A 19,355-nucleotide genomic window follows, 5' to 3' on the forward strand; every position below is an offset into this window, starting at 1 on the left:
ACCCACATACCCCTAATCTAACCCAAACCCCCCTTAAATAAACCTAACACTAAGCCCCTGATGATCTTCCTACCTTGTCTTCACCATGCCAGGTTCACCGATCCGTCCTGGCTCCAAGATCTTCATCCAACCCAAGCGGGGGTTGGCGATCCATAATCCGGTGCTCCAAAGTCTTCCTCCTATCCGGCAAGAAGAGGACATCCGGACCGGCAAACATCTTCTCCAAGCGGCATCTTCTATGTTCTTCCATCCGATGACGACCGGCTCCATCTTGAAGACCTCCAGCGCGGATCCATCCTCTTCTTCCGACGACTAGACGACGAATGACGGTTCCTTTAAGGGACGTCATCCAAGATGGCGTCCCTCGAATTCCGATTGGCTGATAGGATTCTATCAGCCAATCGGAATTAAGGTAGGAATATTCTGATTGGCTGATGGAATCAGCCAATCAGAATCAAGTTCAATCCGATTGGCTGATCCAATCAGCCAATCAGATTGAGCTCGCATTCTATTGGCTGTTCCGATCAGCCAATAGAATGCGAGCTCAATCTGATTGGCTGATTGGATCAGCCAATCGGATTGAACTTGATTCTGATTGGCTGATTCCATCAGCCAATCAGAATATTCCTACCTTAATTCCGATTGGCTGATAGAATCCTATCAGCCAATCGGAATTCGAGGGACGCCATCTTGGATGACGTCCCTTAAAGGAACCGTCATTCGTCGTCTAGTCGTCGGAAGAAGAGGATGGATCCGCGCTGGAGGTCTTCAAGATAGAGCCGGTCGTCATCGGATGGAAGAACATAGAAGATGCCGCTTGGAGAAGATGTTTGCCGGTCCGGATGTCCTCTTCTTGCCGGATAGGAGGAAGACTTTGGAGCACCGGATTATGGATCGCCAACCCCCGCTTGGGTTGGATGAAGATCTTGGAGCCAGGACGGATCGGTGATACCTGGATGGTGAAGACAAGGTAGGAAGATCTTCAGGGGATTAGTGTTAGGTTTATTTAAGGGGGTTTGGGTTAGATTAGGGGTATGTGGGTGGTGGGTTGTAATGTTGGGGGGGGGGTATTGTATGTTTTTTTTTACAGGCAAAAGAGCTGTATTTCTTGGGGCATGCCCCGCAAAGGGCCCTGTTCAGGGCTGGTAAGGTAAAAGAGCTTGTAATTTTTGTATTTTAGAATAGGGTAGGGAATTTTTTATTTTGGGGGTCTTTGTTATTTTATTAGGGGGCTTAGAGTAGGTGTAATTAGTTTAAAATTGTTGTAATATTTTTCTTATGTTTGTAAATATTTTTTTATTTTCTGTAACTTAGTTTTTTTTTATTTTTTGTACTTTAGATAGTTTATTTAATTGTATTTATTTGTAGCAATTGTGTTTAATTAATTTATTGATAGTGTAGTGTTAGGTTAATTGTAGGTAATTGTAGGTAGTTTATTTAATTATTTTATTGATAGGGTAGTGTTAGGTTTAATTATATCTTAGGTTAGGATTTATTTTACAGGTAAATTTGTAATTATTGTAACTAGGTAACTATTAAATAGTTCTTAACTATTTAATAGCTATTGTACCTGGTTAAAATAAATACAAAGTTACCTGTAAAATAAATATTAATCCTAAAATAGCTATAATATAAATGTAATTTATATTGTAGCTATATTAGGATTTATTTTACAGGTAAGTATTTAGCTTTAAATAGGAATCATTTATTTAATAAGAGTTAATTTATTTCGTTAGATAAAAATTATATTTAACTTAGGGGGGTGTTAGTGTTAGGGTTAGACTTAGCTTTAGGGGTTAATACATTTATTAGAATAGCGGTGAGCTCCGGTCGGCAGATTAGGGGTTAATAATTGAAGGTAGGTGTCGGCGATGTTAGGGAGGGCAGATTAGGGGTTAATACTATTTATGATAGGGTTAGTGAGGCGGATTAGGGGTTAATAACTTTATTATAGTAGCGCTCAGGTCCGCTCGGCAGATTAGGGGTTAATAAGTGTAGGTAGGTGTCGGCGACGTTGTGGGGGGCAGATTAGGGGTTAATAAATATAACATAGGGGTCGGCGATGTTAGGGCAGCAGATTAGGGGTACATAGGGATAACGTAGGTGGCGGCGGTTTACGGAGCGGCAGATTAGGGGTTAAAAGTGTAATGCAGGGGTCAGCGATAGCGGGGGCGGCAGATTAGGGGTTAATAAGTGTAAGGCTAGGGGTGTTTAGACTCGGGGTACATGTTAGAGTGTTAGGTGCAGACGTAGGAAGTGTTTCCCCATAGGAAACAATGGGGCTGCGTTAGGAGCTGAACGCTGCTTTTTTGCAGGTGTTAGGTTTTTTTTCAGCTCAAACAGCCCCATTGTTTCCTATGGGAGAATCGTGCACGAGCACGTTTTTGAGGCCGGCCGCGTCCGTAAGCAACTCTGGTATCGAGAGTTGCATTTGCGGTAAAAATGCTCTACGCTCCTTTTTTGGAGCCTAACGCAGCATTTGTTTGAACTCTCGATACCAGAGTTAAATTTATGGTGCGGCCAGAAAAAAACCCGCGGAGCGTTAACAGCCCTTTTACCGCCAAACTCCAAATCTAGCCGTATATGACTAATGTGGACTTAAAGGATGCTTATCTCCACATTCCGATTCACAGAGATCATCATCAGTTCCTCAGGTTCGCCTTCCTAGACAGGCATTACCAGTTTGTGGCTCTTCCCTTCAGGTTAGCCACGGCACCAAGAATCTTTACGAAGGTTCTAGGGTCCCTTCTGGCGGCTCTAAGGCCGCGGGGCATAGCGGTAGCCCCTTACCTAGACGACATTCTGATTCAGGCGTCGACTTTTCAAAACCCAAGTCCCATACGGACATTGTTCTGGCCTTTCTGAGGTCTCACGGGTGTAAAGTGAACATAGAAAAGAGTTCTCTCTCTCCTCTCACAAGAGTTTCCTTCCTAGGAATTCTGATAGATTCAGTAGAAATGAAAATTTTTCTGACAGAAGTCAGGATATCAAAACTTCTAACTTCTTGCTGTGCTCTTCATTCCACTTCTCGGCCATCAGTGGCTCAGTGTATGGAAATGATCGGCCTAATGGTAGCGGTAATGGACATAGTTCCGTTTGCTCGCCTACATCTCAGACCACTGCAACTTTGCATGCTCTACCAGTGCAATGGGGACTACACAGATTTGTCTCTTCTGTTAAATCTGGATCAAGAGACCAGGGATTCTCTTCTCTGGTGGTTATCTCGGGTCCATTTGTCCAGGGGAATGAGTTTCCGCAGGCCAGAGTGGACTATAGTCACGACAGATGCCAGCCTTCTGGGCTGGGGCGCAGTCTCGAACTCCCTGAAGGCTCAGGGTTCGTGGACTCAGGAGGAAGCCCTCCTTCCGATAAACATTCTGGAACTAAGAGCGATATTCAATGCTCTTCAGGCTTGGCCTCAACTAGCTGCGGCCAAGTTCATCAGATTTCAGTCGGACAATATCACGACTGTAGCCTATATCAACCATCAGGGGGGAACAAGGAGTCCCCGAGCAATGATGGAGGTTTCCAAGATAATTCTATGGGCAGAGGTTCACTCTTGCCATCTCTCAGCTATCCATATCCCAGGAGTAGAGAACTGGGAGGCGGATTTTCTAAGTCGGCAGACTTTTCATCCGGGGGAGTGGGAGCTCCATCCGGAGGTATTTGCCCAGCTGATTCAACTTTGGGGCAAACCAGAACTGGATCTGATGGCGTCTCATCAGAACGCCAAGCTTCCTTGTTACGGGTCCAGGTCAAGGGATCCCCAGGCAGCGCTGATAGATGCTCTAGCAGTGCCCTGGTCCTTCAACCTGGCTTATGTGTTTCCACCGTTTACTCTCCTCCCTCGTCTGATTGCCAAGATCAAGCAGGAGAGAGCTTTGGTGATTTTGATAGCGCCTGCGTGGCCACGCAGGACTTGGTATGCGGATCTGGTGGACATGTCATCCTCTCCACCATGGACTCTGCCGCTGAGGCAGGACCTTCTACTCCAAGGTCCATTCAAACATCCAAATCTAATTTCTCTGTGTCTGACTGCTTGGAAATTGAATGCTTGATTTTATCAAAACGTGGTTTCTCCGAGTCGGTCATTGATACCTTGATTCAGGCTCAAAAGCCTGTCACCAGGAAAAACTATCATAAGATATGGTGTAAATATCTTCATTGGTGGGAATCCAAGGGTTACTCGTGGAGTAAGGTCAGGATTCCTAGGATACTATCTTTTCTCCAAGAAGGATTGGAAAAGGGATTATCGGCTAGTTCCTTAAAGGGACAGATTTCTGCTCTGTCTATTCTTATGCACAAGCACCTGGCTGATGTTCCAGACATTCAGGCATTTTGTCAGGCTTTGGTTAGAATCAGGCCTGTGTTTAAACCTGTTGCTCCGCCATGGAGTTTAAATTTAGTTCTTAAAGTTCTTCAAGGGGTTCCGTTTGAACCCTTGCATTCCATAGATATCAAGCTTTTATCTTGGAAAGTTTTTAGTAGCTATCTCTTCGGCTCGAAGAGTTTCAGAGTTATCTGCCTTGCAGTGTGATTCCCCTTATCTGATCTTCCATGCAGATAAGGTAGTTTTGCGTACCGAACCTGGGTTTCTTCCTAAGGTAGTATCTAATAGGAATATCAATCAGGAAATTGTTGTTCCGTCACTGTGTCCTAATCCTTCTTCAAAGAAGGAACGTCTGTTACACAATCTTGACGTGGTTCGTGCTTTAAAGTTTTATTTGCAAGCTACTAAGGATTTTCGTCAAACATCTGCATTGTTTGTCATCTACTCTGGAAAGAGGAGAGGCCAAAAGGCTTCGGCAACTTCACTTTCTTTTTGGCTGAGAAGCATAATCCTTTTAGCTTATGAGACTGCTGGCCAGCAGCCTCCTCAAAGAATTACAGCTCATTCTGCTAGAGCGGTAGCTTCCACATGGGCTTTTAAACATGAGGCCTCTGTTGAACAGATTTGTAAGGTGGCGACTTGGTCTTCGTTTCATACTTTTTCTAAATTCTACAAATTTTATACTTCTGCTTCCTCGGAGGCTATTTTTGGGAGAAATGTCTTGCAGGCAGTGGTGCCTTCCGTTTAAGTGCCTGCCTTGTCCCTCCCTTCATCCGTGTCCTAAAGCTTTGGTATTGGTATCCCACAAGTAATGGATGAACCCGTGGACTGGATACACCTTACAAGAGAAAACAAAATTTATGCTTACCTGATAAATTTCTTTCTCTTGTGGTGTATCCAGACCACGGCCCGCCCTGTCACTTTAAGGCAGGTGTTTTTTATTTTTAAACTACAGTCACCACTGCACCCTATAGTTTCTCCTTTTTCTTGCTTGTCTTCAGTCGAATGACTGGGGGTGGCAGTTAGGGGAGGAGCTATATAGACAGGTCTGCTGTGGGTGTCCTCTTGCAGCTTCCTGTTGGGAAGGAGAATATCCCACAAGTAATGGATGAACCCGTGGACTGGATACACCACAAGAGAAAGAAATTTATCAGGTAAGCATAAATTTTGTTTTGTCATTATCACCCATAAAGGGTCAGAGTAGTTTTATAAATATTGCTTTCATTTGTGCAATTAAAGGGATGGTAAATCCTAACGTTTGTGAAATGCTAGGATTTACCAGTGAAACAAATAAACTGGACTTATAAAATACTTCATGCTGAAAGTTCCTTTATTTATTTGAAGTGTTCGCCACACTGAGCTCCTCAGGCACCCCACGGCAGAACACTATTTTGCTGTGAGGTGACATTTCCACCTCGTGCTAGCTATCCACCCTGGCACCAGTTGGACCGCACAGCTATTTGCTAAGAGGTGGAAACGTCACCTCACAACAAAATATCTCTATGTTAAAGTCCTTTTTTTTTTTCCTAACACCTGAGACCTCAAATAGCCGTGCGTTCCAACTGGCGCCATGCTGGATAGCCCGCACGGCTATTGGCTAAGAGGTAGAAACGTCACCTCTTAGAAAAATAGCGTTCTGCCGTGGGCTGCCTGAGTAGCTCAGCGCGGCGAAAGCTTCAAATAAATAAAGGAACTTTCAGCATGAAGTTTTCTATACTTCATGACTGAAAGTCCCCTTTATTTGTTCCACTGGTAAATCCAATTGAATTTAATGCGCATTGGGATAATTAAACAAGACAAAAAAGTTGCACAAAACACATAAAAAATGTATTTAAAAGTACATTTACACTCATGTTAACACTATCTGACAAAATGATTAAAATATTGAATTAAAAAGTTATAAGGGCCGAAAGATATGAGTTCTCAGGTGCTCAGGTGTTTAGAAAAAAAAAGTCCTGCAATTGGCTTTAACATAGAGATACACACATATACATGTCTAAATATATATATAAATATATATGTATATATATATATATATATATATATATATACAGTATATATATATATATATATATACACTGTGTGCAGAATTATTAGGCAAATGAGTATTTTGACCACATCATCCTCTTTATGCATGTTGTCTTACTCCAAGCTGTATAGGCTCGAAAGCCTACTACCAATTAAGCATATTAGGTGATGTGCATCTCTGTAATGAGAAGGGGTGTGGTCTAATGACATCAATACCCTATATCAGGTGTGCATAATTATTAGGCAACTTCCTTTCCTTTGGCAAAATGGGTCAAAAGAAGGACTTGACAGGCTCAGAAAAGTCAAAAATAGTGAGATATCTTGCAGAGGGATGCAGCACTCTTAAAATTGAAAGCTTCTGAAGCGTGATCATCGAACAATCAAGCGTTTCATTCAAAATAGTCAACAGGGTCGCAAGAAGCGTGTGGAAAAACCAAGGCGCAAAATAACTGCCCATGAACTGAGAAAAGTCAAGCGTGCAGCTGCCAAGATGTCACTTGCCACCAGTTTGGCCATATTTCAGAGCTGCAACATCACTGGAGTGCCCAAAAGCACAAGGTGTGCAATACTCAGAGACATGGCTAAGGTAAGAAAGGCTGAAAGACGACCACCACTGAACAAGACACACAAGCTGAAACGTCAAGACTGGGCCAAGAAATATCTCAAGACTGATTTTTCTAAGGTTTTATGGACTGATGAAATGAGAGTAAGTCTTGATGGGCCAGATGGATGGGCCCGTGGCTGGATTGGTAAAGGGCAGAGAGCTCCAGTCCGACTCCTGCCAGCAAGGTGGAGGTGGAGTACTGGTTTGGGCTGGTATCATCAAAGATGAGCTTGTGGGGCCTTTTCGGGTTGAGGATGGAGTCAAGCACAACTCCCAGTCCTACTGCCAGTTTCTGGAAGACACCTTCTTCAAGCAGTTGTACAGGAAGAAGCCTGCATCCTTCAAGAAAAACATGATTTTCTTGCAGGACAATGCTCCATCACACGCGTCCAAGTACTCCACAGCGTGGCTGGCAAGAAAGGATATAAAAGAAGAAAATCTAATGACATGGCCTCCTTGTTCACCTGATCTGAACCCCATTGAGAACCTGTGGTCCATCATCAAATGTGAGATTTACAAGGAGGGAAAACAGTACACCTCTCTGAACAGTGTCTGGGAGGCTGTGGTTGCTGCTGCACGCAATGTTGATGGTGAACAGATCAAAACACTGACAGAATCCATGGATGGCAGGCTTTTGAGTGTCCTTGCAAAGAAAGGTGGCTATATTGGTCACTGATTTGTTTTTGTTTTGTTTTTGAATGTCAGAAATGTATATTTGTGAATGTTAAGATGTTATATTGGTTTCACTAGTAAACATAAATAATTGAAATGGGTATATATTTGTTTTTTGTTAAGTTGCCTAATAATTATGCACAGTAATAGTCACCTGCACACACAGATATCCCCCTAAAATAGCTATAACTAAAAACAAACTAAAAACTACTTCCAAAACTATTCAGCTTTGATATTAATGAGTTTTTTGGGTTCATTGAGAACATGGTTGTTGTTCAATAATAAAATTAATCCTCAAAAATACAACTTGCCTAATAATTCTGCACTCCCTGTATATACTATATATATTATATACAGTATACTGTACTGTATATTTACAATATATATTTAAATGTGTGTACATGTATTTATATGTGTATTCATGTATTTACAGACATATACAAATATAAACACATAAATACATATGTATACCTCTCTCTCTCTCTATATATATATTTATATATATATACACACACGATCAATAGATGATACCCACGTTTGGCAGCCGTGTTTTACGGGACATCCACAGAGCAGGCAAACACAGGATTTCATCAAACGCCTTTAATTAGCAAGGAAAGGCTGTATTCCTTGCTAATTAAAGGCGTTTGATGAAATCCTGTGTTTGCCTGCTCTGTGGATGAATTCATATCACTGAGATTACACAATCTACACTGGTTAAGCATTTCGGGAGAGACTGAAGGAGACTGCACGGCTATTAAGGGGGGGGGGTGAAGCTCTGTTTTTAATTTTTAGACCATATTTGTATTATTGTCTAATTTATTGTTTTGAAGCTATTGTAATGAATTAGATATGCATTTTTTCCCCAGAACAATACATTGCTACCAGAGAATGAAAGAATTCAAATAATGAAGGAAGACAGAAAATATTCCTTGATTTTATGTAACACGAACCTTGAAGATGGTGGTGTATACACCTGTGTCGCCAGGAATATGGGAGGGGAGGTTTCCTGTAAAGCAGAGCTTGTTATGCAAGAGGGTAAGAGAAGTAATTCATTCTTATATGTCTATAGCTCCTAACATTAACCATTTTGCTGCCAGAGAACATTGCAACATAATGGCCTGGATTCTAAACCTTTTTAATCAATTTCATTTATTTTCCAATCAATCAGTGAAACTGTTAAACCAATTTGAAAAATCACATGAGTTATGTTACAATATTTCCAGGTTTAATTTTTTTATTTTTTCTGCTCCTGAGTAGGTGTAGGTGACATATGACGTATAGGTATAAAAATTAAGTGCATAATCAATTATTTATGACAAAATGTTTGTTAAAGATACAATTTTGTTTTCATGATTGTGTAGACGTGTCTTTGTTCACCAACATAGCTATGTGTGTGTCAGCCAATTGGAAGCTGGCCCTTGAGGATTAGTTGTGTGCAACTCATAATTCCTGCTTACTGCTTGCTTCAGCATAAACTTAAATATTTTTAAAATGTAATATGGGTTCCTACTCAACTTAAATTTAAAGAATGTTAAAGTTACTACATCTACAAGATGGCGTTTTAAAATCATTAGGGGTTTTATTAATTTATTTTTAAATGGATGTTTGTGTTTTAAATAAACTGTTAATTTTCTTGCTTGTTGGGACGGTTCCTCTCTATTAATAAAGCTATAGAAGGCATGGGTTTCCGAAGAAATGTTTCTGGGGGGAGAAAAAAAGTTATATGTTTCTAGACATATATATATATATATATATATATATATATATACACACACACACCATTACAGAAAATTAAAAAACTACCATTACAGAAAAAAAAACACATACAAAAACACCTCAGGATAAAAAAAAACTATACTAACACTCAACTAATCTATAGCAATAGCATTAGAAGGGCTTTTTGTAGGGCATTGCCCTAAAGTGATTTCACTTTTTTTTAACAAAAAACCCTGCACCATTATACACTACTGGCACAGTGCACCCCCCCCCCCACACACACACACACTAGCTCTTGTGCAGAGAGTCTGACCCTACAGATAAATATATAACAGGGGGTGATAGTGCTGGTACACAGTGCATTCCCCTACCTGTGTAAAGATGTCTTCCCCACGGTGTACAAGGGCCTCACAGTCTCATACACACAGTGCATTTCTTGCCTAGGACTGGGATATATACACACAGCATGGTGTGACCTCATGCAAAACGTTCTGCCTTCCAGAAAGTTTACTCCTCACCACTGTACAATGCATGCTAGGAATTAAAATCCAGAACTGCAGTGGCATAATATTTAGAGGCCTATTTATCAAGCCGTCAACCGCAAATACGCTGGAATTCCGCAGCGTAATTGTGGCGAGCTTGATTCAACATATTTATCAAAGCCTATAGACCTCCAAAAGTTTAAATCTGTGACGTAACATACGATCCACCGGTCTCAATCCAACACAGATCGATGCTTACGTCATTACAGATGTTTGACATCTTTTCCAATTTATCAAATAGTTAACCGATACACTCGCGGCTATTCCGGCCCAGCGTATCTGGTTTTCAATCAGCCACCCTGGAGGCCGCGGATGCCATAGGAATCAATGGGAGTCTGAAAGCAGTTCGATGCTGCCAGATATCCCATTGATTTCGATGGTAGAAAGCCAGTAACATTTACACCTAACATAAGAACAGAGTCTAAACATCCCTAATCTGCAGCCCCTAACTATTATACTAAAATTACATTAAACTACAAATTAAATTAACTAAATTATTTAAATCTACAATTAAAAATTACTAAATTACAAAACAAAACGCTGTTACAAAAAATAAAAAACACTAAATTACAAAAAATAAAAAACACTAAGTTACAAAAAAAAAAAAAAACACAGTATCAAAAATACGAATTACACCTAATCTAATAGCCCTATCAAAATAAAAAAGCCCCCCCCAAAATAAAAAAAAACCCCTAGCCTACAATAAACTACCAATGGCCCTTAAAAGGGCCTTTTGCTGGGCATTGCCCCAAAGAAATAAACTCTTTTACCTGTAAAAAAAACAAAAAAAAACACCCAGACCCTACTCTAAAAATAAAACCCACCCAATAAACCCTTAAATAAACCTAACACTAACCCCCGACGATCCACTTACAGTTTTCGAAGGCCCGGACATTCATCCTCATCCAAACGGCAGAAGTCCTCATCGAAGCCGGCAGAAGTCTTCATCCAAGCGGGCCGAAGTCCTCATCGAAGCTGGCAGAAGTCTTCATCCAAGCGGGCCGAATTCCTCATCGAAGCCGGCAGAAGTCTTCATCCAGACGGCATCTTCTATCTTCATCCATCCGGCGCGGAGCAGATCCATCTTCAAGACATCTGCCACGGAGTATCCTCTTCTTCCGATGGCCAACGTAGAATGAAGTTTCACTTTAAGGTACGTCATCCAAGATGATGTCCTTTACATTCTGATTGGCTGATAGAATTCTATCAGCCAATAGGAATTAAAGGGGAAAACATCCTATTGGCTGTTGCAAGCAGCCAATAGGATTGAGCTCGCATTCTATTGGCTATTACAATCAGCCAATAGGATTGAGCTTTCATCCTTTTGGCTGATCCAATCAGCCAATAGGATTGAGCTCGCATTCTATTGGCTGATTGGAATAGACAATAGAATGCGAGCTCAATCCTATTGGCTGATTGCAACAGCCAATAGGATTTTTTCCCCTTTAATTCCTATTGGCTGATAGAATTCTACCAGCCAATCGGAATGTAAGGGATGCCATCTTGGATGACGTACCTTAAAGGGAAACTTCATTCTACGTTGACCATCGGAAGAAGAGGATTCTCTGCGCCGGATGTCTTGAAGATGGATCTGCTCCTCGCCGGATGGATGAAGATAGAAGATGTCGTCTGGATGAAGACTTCTGCCGGCTTCGATTAGGACTTTGGCCCGCTTGGATGAAGACTTCTTTCGGCTTCGATGAGGACTTCTGCCGCTTAACAATTTAGGTTAACTTCAGTGCAGCAGCTGACTTAAAGAAGATATACTTATAGACAAAACTAGTATTGAAAATGAAATAAAGAGCAAACAAAACATTACATCTACCCAGCACTCATATAAAAATAAACAGTAGTTATAGGGTATCTAACCTGAACCAAAGGAGTTGTCTGATCAAGCGCTTCTGCACATGTAAAAGTGTACTTGGTGTAGGAGCTTAGCAAGTATAAGCTTAATGCATTCTACCTACATTAGTCTATCGACTTTGATCTGTAGTGATAATGCACCCTTAAAGATGTAGACTAGATAATGGGCATCATAATATTACAAACATATACATTCATATTGCAGTATTAGCATCTGTCAAGTTGGTGCAATGTCATTGAGAAGAATACATAATAAACTTGTAATTTTAGAAACTCTCTTAGCCTTTTAGGTTGACTTCAGTGTAGCAGCTGACTTAAAGTAGCTAAAAAGTCTTGTATATATATATATATATATATATATATATATATATATATATATAACAGTCTTAGACTCCATACAACCCTGTTTTCAGTAGTGATTTCAAATGCTAGAAGATATTGTACCAGAAAGTTAGCCAGATACAGTGACACATCAGAGGGATAGTGTTTGCGCTTCTGGTAACATAGAGTATCCTACCCCACGCCAATAGTCTCATGCTCTCGCCCCATGTACATTATATATGGCACTCTTGTATCCTGCAAAAGTAAGTGATCGGCCTCCCGGGAACAGAGTTCTATTGTAATGACCAAGGCATTGAATTCCTTTAGGTCTGGTGCAGGTATAGTGATCTCCACTTTTGGAACCATCCGGTCACCACAGTATGGATATGTAGCCAGGCAGCTAGGGCCCCTCACTGCTGGCCTCTTACTGCTGGCCTCTTCTCAGTAATTACTGAAGTGTCCCGTTAATCTCTCTCGGGAGCTGCTGCATCGTCCGGCAGATGGCTTGAGCGGATGTTGGTCTGGCCTCCGAGATCGTCTGCATCCTGCGAGGCATGTTCCAACAGAGTAAGCTCCATATTCCCCTCAGTTTGGCCTTGGTGTGCCGCAGGCAGCGGTTTCTCCAGACTATGACACAGCTCTTCTGAGTGTAAGTTCTGATGAGTGGCGTCGCACTCATTGAGCACTGCCGTTTCAAAGTCATCCAAGAGGGCATGTAACATTTGTGAGATATTTAGCATGATAGCTTCTAGCTCCATCCGCTGGGGTTGATGTACGATAGTCTCAAATTCAGTAGGCTCCATTATCCGGTCTGAACACTTAGGCCTCACTACACGAAAGTCCTCCTGGTAGTCGTTAATTGTGGTTGAAGAACATAGAACAGGGGGGATTTTGAAGAAAACGCTCCAATAATACTATTGCTATGTGCCCACTTCTTTAAAGATGGCAAAATAGCAGTTCAAATATTGAATAAAGTGAGGAGCTCTTCTAACCCCCATCCTGCCGCTTCAGCCTCAAGCTCTGCCCCCATAGTTTAATGTAATTTTTGTATAATAGTTAGGGTCGGTTAACTAATAGTTTAATATAGTTTATTTTAATTCTAAAGGTAAGATTTAATTTATTATAAGATAGGGATGAGGTAATTTTAATGTAAAGTTAGCGGCTTGTTAGGTTTAGGGGTTAATAGCTTAATTTAGTTAATGGCTATGTGGGGGGCTGGCGGTTTAGGGGTTAATAGGTTTAGTAAGTGGTAGTGATGTGGGAGGCCAGGGGTTTAGGGGTTAATACATGTATTTAGTGGCGGTGGGGTCCGGGAGCGGCAGGATAGGGATTATTACATTTATTTAGTTGCGGTGGGGTCCGGGAGCAGCGGGATAGGGGTTAATAGCTTTATTAAAGGTGCGGTGCCGGGTCCAGGAGCAGTGGGATAGGAGTTAATACATTTATTTAGTTGCTGTTCGGAGTCTGGGAGCGGCGGGATAGAGGTTAATACATTTATTTAGTTGCGGTGGGGTCCGGGAGCGGCAGGATAGGGGTACTTGGTGCGCTGCTTTTTGACGGCTTTTTTTATAAATATGGAGATCGTATTCAGGTCTGCGGCCACGATGTTAGGCGATGGTAGGCGAGCGTATTGGTGCCGGCGAATGCAGCATAGTTGACGGCTTGATAAATAGACCTCTGAGAGTGAAACAGAAAACTACAAATTCCAGAAAACTTTGTAACTCCCAGAATACTGTCCGCCTTCCTCTAAAACTGAGCTACATTCAGGGGAATTAAAAGAAAACAGACATTCAATTGTCTTTTTGGAAGAAATGTTTTAAAATACATTTTACCAACATTATCCAAATATTTACTATGATTGACTAATGCCATTTTAATTAATATGATACTTTTTATTTTGCTTAATAACCCCTTAATTTAATAATCTGGGAAATCAGTCATATTACTTTTTAAAAGCAAACTAGCATGCAAAAGAAATTATTCATCAAGTTATAGTGACCCTTTGACTGTCTAATTTGGTAGATCTTTCTGTGCCATATATTTCAGTAAAACCTGTTATAACATATTATTATTATGTCAGGCAACAGGCATCTAATGTATGCAGAGTGAAACATATATTGTGTGAAGACTAAATGGTTTTAATTTTTATCTGCAGATAAAAAAGTACAAGTAACAAAGAAGATTTATAAAAGGAGGAAACTCAAATCATTTTTCGAGGTTAAAGAAGAAATAGGAAGGTAGGTGGAATGGAAATGAGCTTGAATGTTGTGCCGGCTATTCACAAACATGAGTCTTGTTATTGACCTGAAATATCAGTGAATAGAAGCCTCATTTTTATAACGAATGCCCTTTTCTTTCTTTTTAGAATTTAAAGACATTTTTGTAATAGATTTGTCCCTTTAGAAATTATAATAAAAATCTATAAAAAGACCTGTTAAAGTAGACTGTCATGATTCAGATAGAACATGACATTTTTAACAACTTTCCAATATACTTCTATTATAAAAAATGTCTTTGTTTTCTTGTTTGTTGAGAAGCAGGAAAGTAAGCTTAGGAGCGTGCACGTATCTACAGTACTATGTGGCAGCAGTGTTGCAGCAATGTTATATATTAGCAAGAGCACTAGGTGGCCACATTATTTCCTGTCATGTAGTGCTCCAAACATCTACATGCTATCTATCTAGATATCTCTTCAACAAAGAATAACACGAGAACCAAGCAAATTTGAATGCAGAAGTTAATTGGAAACGTTTTTAAATTGTATTCTATAACTGATACATGAAAGAAAAATTTGGGGTTTCATGTCCCTTTAAGCAGTGTGTTACAAAATAACGGCGAGATTACGAGTTTGGCGTTAACAGGGGTGCGGGGCTAACGAGGCTTTTTTTTCTAACGCTACCTTAAGCCAACGCTGGTATTACAGGTTTTTTTAAACCTGGAGTTAGCCGCAAAAAGGTGATCATAGAGCAAAATTTAGCTCCACATCTCACCTCAATACCAGCGTTGCTTACGGTAGCGGTAAGCTGGCTAAACGTGCTCATGCCCGATTTCCCCATAGGAAACAATTGGGCTGAGCTGGCTGTAAAAAAAAACTAACACCTGCAAAAAAAGCAGCGTCCAGCTTCTAACGCAGTCCCATTGTTTCCTATGGGAAAATTAAAATATGTCTGCACCTAACACCCTAACATGAACCCTGAGTCTAAACACCCCTAATCTTACACTTATTAACCCCTAATCTGCCGCCCCCGCTATCGCTGACACCTACATTATATTATTGACCCCTAATCTGCCACTCCGGACACTGCCGCCACCTACATTATCCCTATGAACCCCTAATATACTGCCCCCAACATCGCCGCCACCTACATTATAGTTATTAACCCCTAATCTGCCGCCCCCAACGTCACCGCCACCTACCTACAATTATTAACCCCTAATCTTCCGACCCCAACGTCGCCGCTACTATAATAAATTTATTAACCCCTAAACCTAAGTCTAATCCTAAGTCTAACCCCCCCAACTTAAATATAATTTAAATTTAACGAAATTAATTTAACATAATTAAATAAATTAATTCTATTTAAAACTAAATACTTACTGATAAAATAAACCCTAAGCTAGCTACAATATAACTAATAGTTACATTGTAGCTAGCTTAGGATTTATATTTATTTTACAGGCAACTTTGTATTTATTTTAACTAGGTACAATAGTTATTAAATAGTTATTAAATATTTAATAACTACCTAGCTAAAATAAGTACAAAATGACCTGGAAAATTGTCAGGATTTTTCCCAAGCGTGAGTAAATTTTATTTATGAGTGAGTTAACAAATCACAGCTGTAGATTTATGGTTGTTTGTACCACTCATGAATTAACTATTGGTATTGGAAAACAATAGCTTTAAGCATGAGTGAAATATTCTATTTGTTGATACAGATTGAAAAAATACGATATTCAATCCTTATGTGACTTGAGTGCTGTGCCTAATAATAGTGCTAGCTTGAACTAGCAGAGAGGAGATGTATTCAGAATAAACATACAACTCTTGAGGAGGTTGTTGCAGTTAATTATGATAGAGTCTGTGCCTGACAGGGAAAACTCTCCTTTTATCTCCCGTTGTCTCCAACCGCGGATAAGGTCAAATATACTGCTGAAGAGATTCAGGCTTTAATGGGTGCAGATTACCTGAGCAGCGTTTACTAGGAAAGTCTGTTAATGCTGAGGTTGCTGTTTTCTGACAGCGTGTCTCACTGAGTCTGTCTTAGCTGCGGCTGGAGTCTCTCTGCAGCGCGGAGGTTAGTGGGCGTGAGCGCAGTGTGTAGGGAGAGTGACAGGTGACGTCAGACGCCGCTCCTCACTTTACCTTTTAGAAAGTCCTTAGATTGAGTGAAGAAGCTTTGCGTTAAGTTTGTAAACCACACATCAGAATTGTACTGGGATAGTATCCGGAATGGAAGGTTATTACACTGTTGATTCCAATAGGATATATGAGCAACTTGCTGAGCGGGTATTCCGGTGAATAAATCACAAATGGATTTGACTAGGCATGCAGGGAGAGTTCTGTATAAGTACAACGAGTACTTCTTCAAGGAGTAGGTGTAATCAGATTTCTGGTAGAGATTATCTGAAGGGAGCTCAGAGAGTATAGACTGTTATCATGGAGTCATAACAAATTACTAAGCACTAGGAACAGGGCGTAGGTTAGCTTTATAGATTCAAAATGAGGCTGATGTCAGAGAAGGAGGGAATAGAATAGATTCCTGACATGTCCCCCCCCCCAGGGGCGACATCCGTCGTTAGGGACCAGGACGATCCGGATGTCTCCGATGGAACAGAGAGACCTTCTGAGGAGCATGAACAAGGTCGAACGGTTCCCAGGAGTCCTCATCAGAGGAATAACCAAGCCACCGAATAAGGTATTGTAGCTTCCCTTTGTGGAACCTTGAATCCAAGATTGATGCAACATCAAATTCCTCAGGAGATGGAGATGCAGACGGCGGAGGTAGTACAAGGTCTGGATTCCTCATTGGTTTGTAGGGTTTAAGGAGGTACACATGGAAGGTTGAGTGGATTTTCATTGAATCTGGTAGACGAAGAGTAACAGCATTTGGATTGATGATTTTTATGATCGGAAATGGTCCAATGTACAACCCAGCTAGTTTCTTACTGGGTATGCTGAGTTTCAAGTTCTTCGTTGATAACCACACTTGGTCCCCAACCGTATAGTTAGGTGCAGGTCTCCGTCGTAGATCATAGTAATGTCGTTGCTTCTCTTGGGACTCCGAGATGTTATCCTTCATCTTGTTGAAGATGTTGCGATGGTTGGCAGTGAAATCGACAGCACTAGGACCACATGATGAAATCGAATCTGAAAGGTCTGAAGTAGGATAAGGGTTGGGATGAAAGCCATAAGTGGCAAAGAATGGAGTGTACTTAGTAGTCGCATTCTCTGAATTGTTGAAGGCAAATTCTGCTGTTGGTAAAAACTGAAACCAATCTTCTTGTCGATAAGAACAATAACAGCGAATGTACTGTTCCAACCATTGATTTACCCGTTCCACCTGCCCATTAGTTTGTGGGTGGAATGCTGTCGTGAAACGATGGTCGATTTGTAAAAGTGCAGTGAGGGATCTCCAAAAACGAGAGGTGAATTGGGTTCCTCTATCAGAATTCATAACCTTTGGTAGGCCATGTAGGCGAACTATATTCGAGAGGAATAAAGTAGCTGTCTCAGATGCTGTTGGAAGCTTATGGAAAGGTACAAAATGGGCCATCTTGGAAAAGAGATCTATCACCACCATAATTGTATTCATACCTGAAGAAATGGGTAGATCAACGATGAAGTCAAGAGAAAGATGTTGCCAAGGATGAGATGGAATGGGCATTGTAATGAGAGTGCCATAAGGTACTGATTTGCTTGCCTTGGATGTGGTACAAACGGTGCAGGTCTTTACATAATCCTTTATGGACCTTCCCATTGATGGCCACCAATATGTCCTGCTGATGGTTTCTCTTGTTCTTCTTTCTCCTGGATGTCCTGCAAGGGGAGCCTCATGATGTAATTGTAATAGTAAAGGTCTCAGCGTTTGTTGAACATACACTTTCTCGTTGTACATGAGCAAACCATTTGAATTAGAACGGAGGTTGTGAGTATTTACAAATTGGTCGGAGGGGTAGGAATCTTTAAAAGCATTTAATAGATAAGGAGTTAATCCGATGAATTTCTGAGAAGGAATTATCGAGGACACTTCAGGCTCATAATGTGGAGGGTCTTCTTTTCTTGATAGGGCATCAGCCTTTCCGTTTTTCGACGATGGTCTGTATACTATATGAAAGTTAAATCGAGTGAAGAAGAGATTCCAACGCATTTGTCTTGCTGAGAGTGTTTTATTAGTTTGTAAGTAAGCAAGATTTTTATGATCCGTGAAGATGATGATGGGGTGTTTAGTTCCCTCAAGGAGGTGTCTCCAGTTTTCCAATGCCTTTTTTATTGCCAAGAGTTCTGTTACGGTACCAACTGTGTACCAAGGGTTAACCCCAGATGAACAATGTCCTGCATAGACAATCAGCAATTCACAACCCAGCCAGTTTCAGGTTTAAAACAGAATGACATTTATTAAAAGGCTATGCCTAGTATTTATGCAGGTCTGACCCCCCCCCCCCCCAGATGGGGGTTGAAAGGCTGTTGTACATTACATGGAGGGAACAAGCCCTTTGACATGATACAATAGAATTATATTACTTAAACACTTCAACCACAAGACACTCTTGGCCCTTCTTATCACTTAGGCGTTTTCTCTCTGGAGGTGATCAAACAATAGAATGCTTAGCCAGCAACTCTGTCTTTAGAAATTAGTTTCTTAGCTAAACACAATTAACTCCTTCAGTCCTGACAGAAGGGTCTGTCACATATCTCCCCCCTTGTGGAACACTCCGGCAGACCCGGCTTGACCCTTTGGCGGGTCAACCTGGGGATGACCGGACTAGGAGGTGGTAGGCATGTCAGTTTGCCAGGACAATCCATCTGTATTCCCTTTATGAGAGAGAATTCCTATCCATACAAAGAAGGGTTCAACTTCCTCAGTGCCCAGACTAGGGCTAAACAGTCCTTCAAAATCCCATCAGCTTCTTTACGAGTTTTCTGTACCTGCTCTTTATAGGTATCCACAATCCCTTCATACTGACATAGGGTGCCCTTGAGTTGCTGCACCTCACTATGAGCCAGCGTCAGCTTCTCCTCAAGTGTCGCTAAGTTTGTCTTTAATGTTTCATGTCC

At 41.0% G+C, this 19,355-nt stretch overlaps 1 protein-coding gene across 1 annotated transcript in view; it reads left to right on the plus strand.

Moving 5' to 3' along the window:
- OBSCN (obscurin, cytoskeletal calmodulin and titin-interacting RhoGEF) overlaps positions 1-19,355 on the plus strand; it is a 937,038-nt gene that overhangs the window by 718,088 nt on the left and 199,595 nt on the right. The window contains 2 exon segments of the mRNA XM_053713767.1: positions 8,501-8,669; positions 14,232-14,313. Of these exon segments, the coding sequence (XP_053569742.1) occupies positions 8,501-8,669; positions 14,232-14,313 (251 nt within the window).

Source organism: Bombina bombina, chromosome 5 (assembly GCF_027579735.1).
Source record: "Bombina bombina isolate aBomBom1 chromosome 5, aBomBom1.pri, whole genome shotgun sequence".
NCBI classification, from domain to species: domain Eukaryota; kingdom Metazoa; phylum Chordata; class Amphibia; order Anura; family Bombinatoridae; genus Bombina; species Bombina bombina.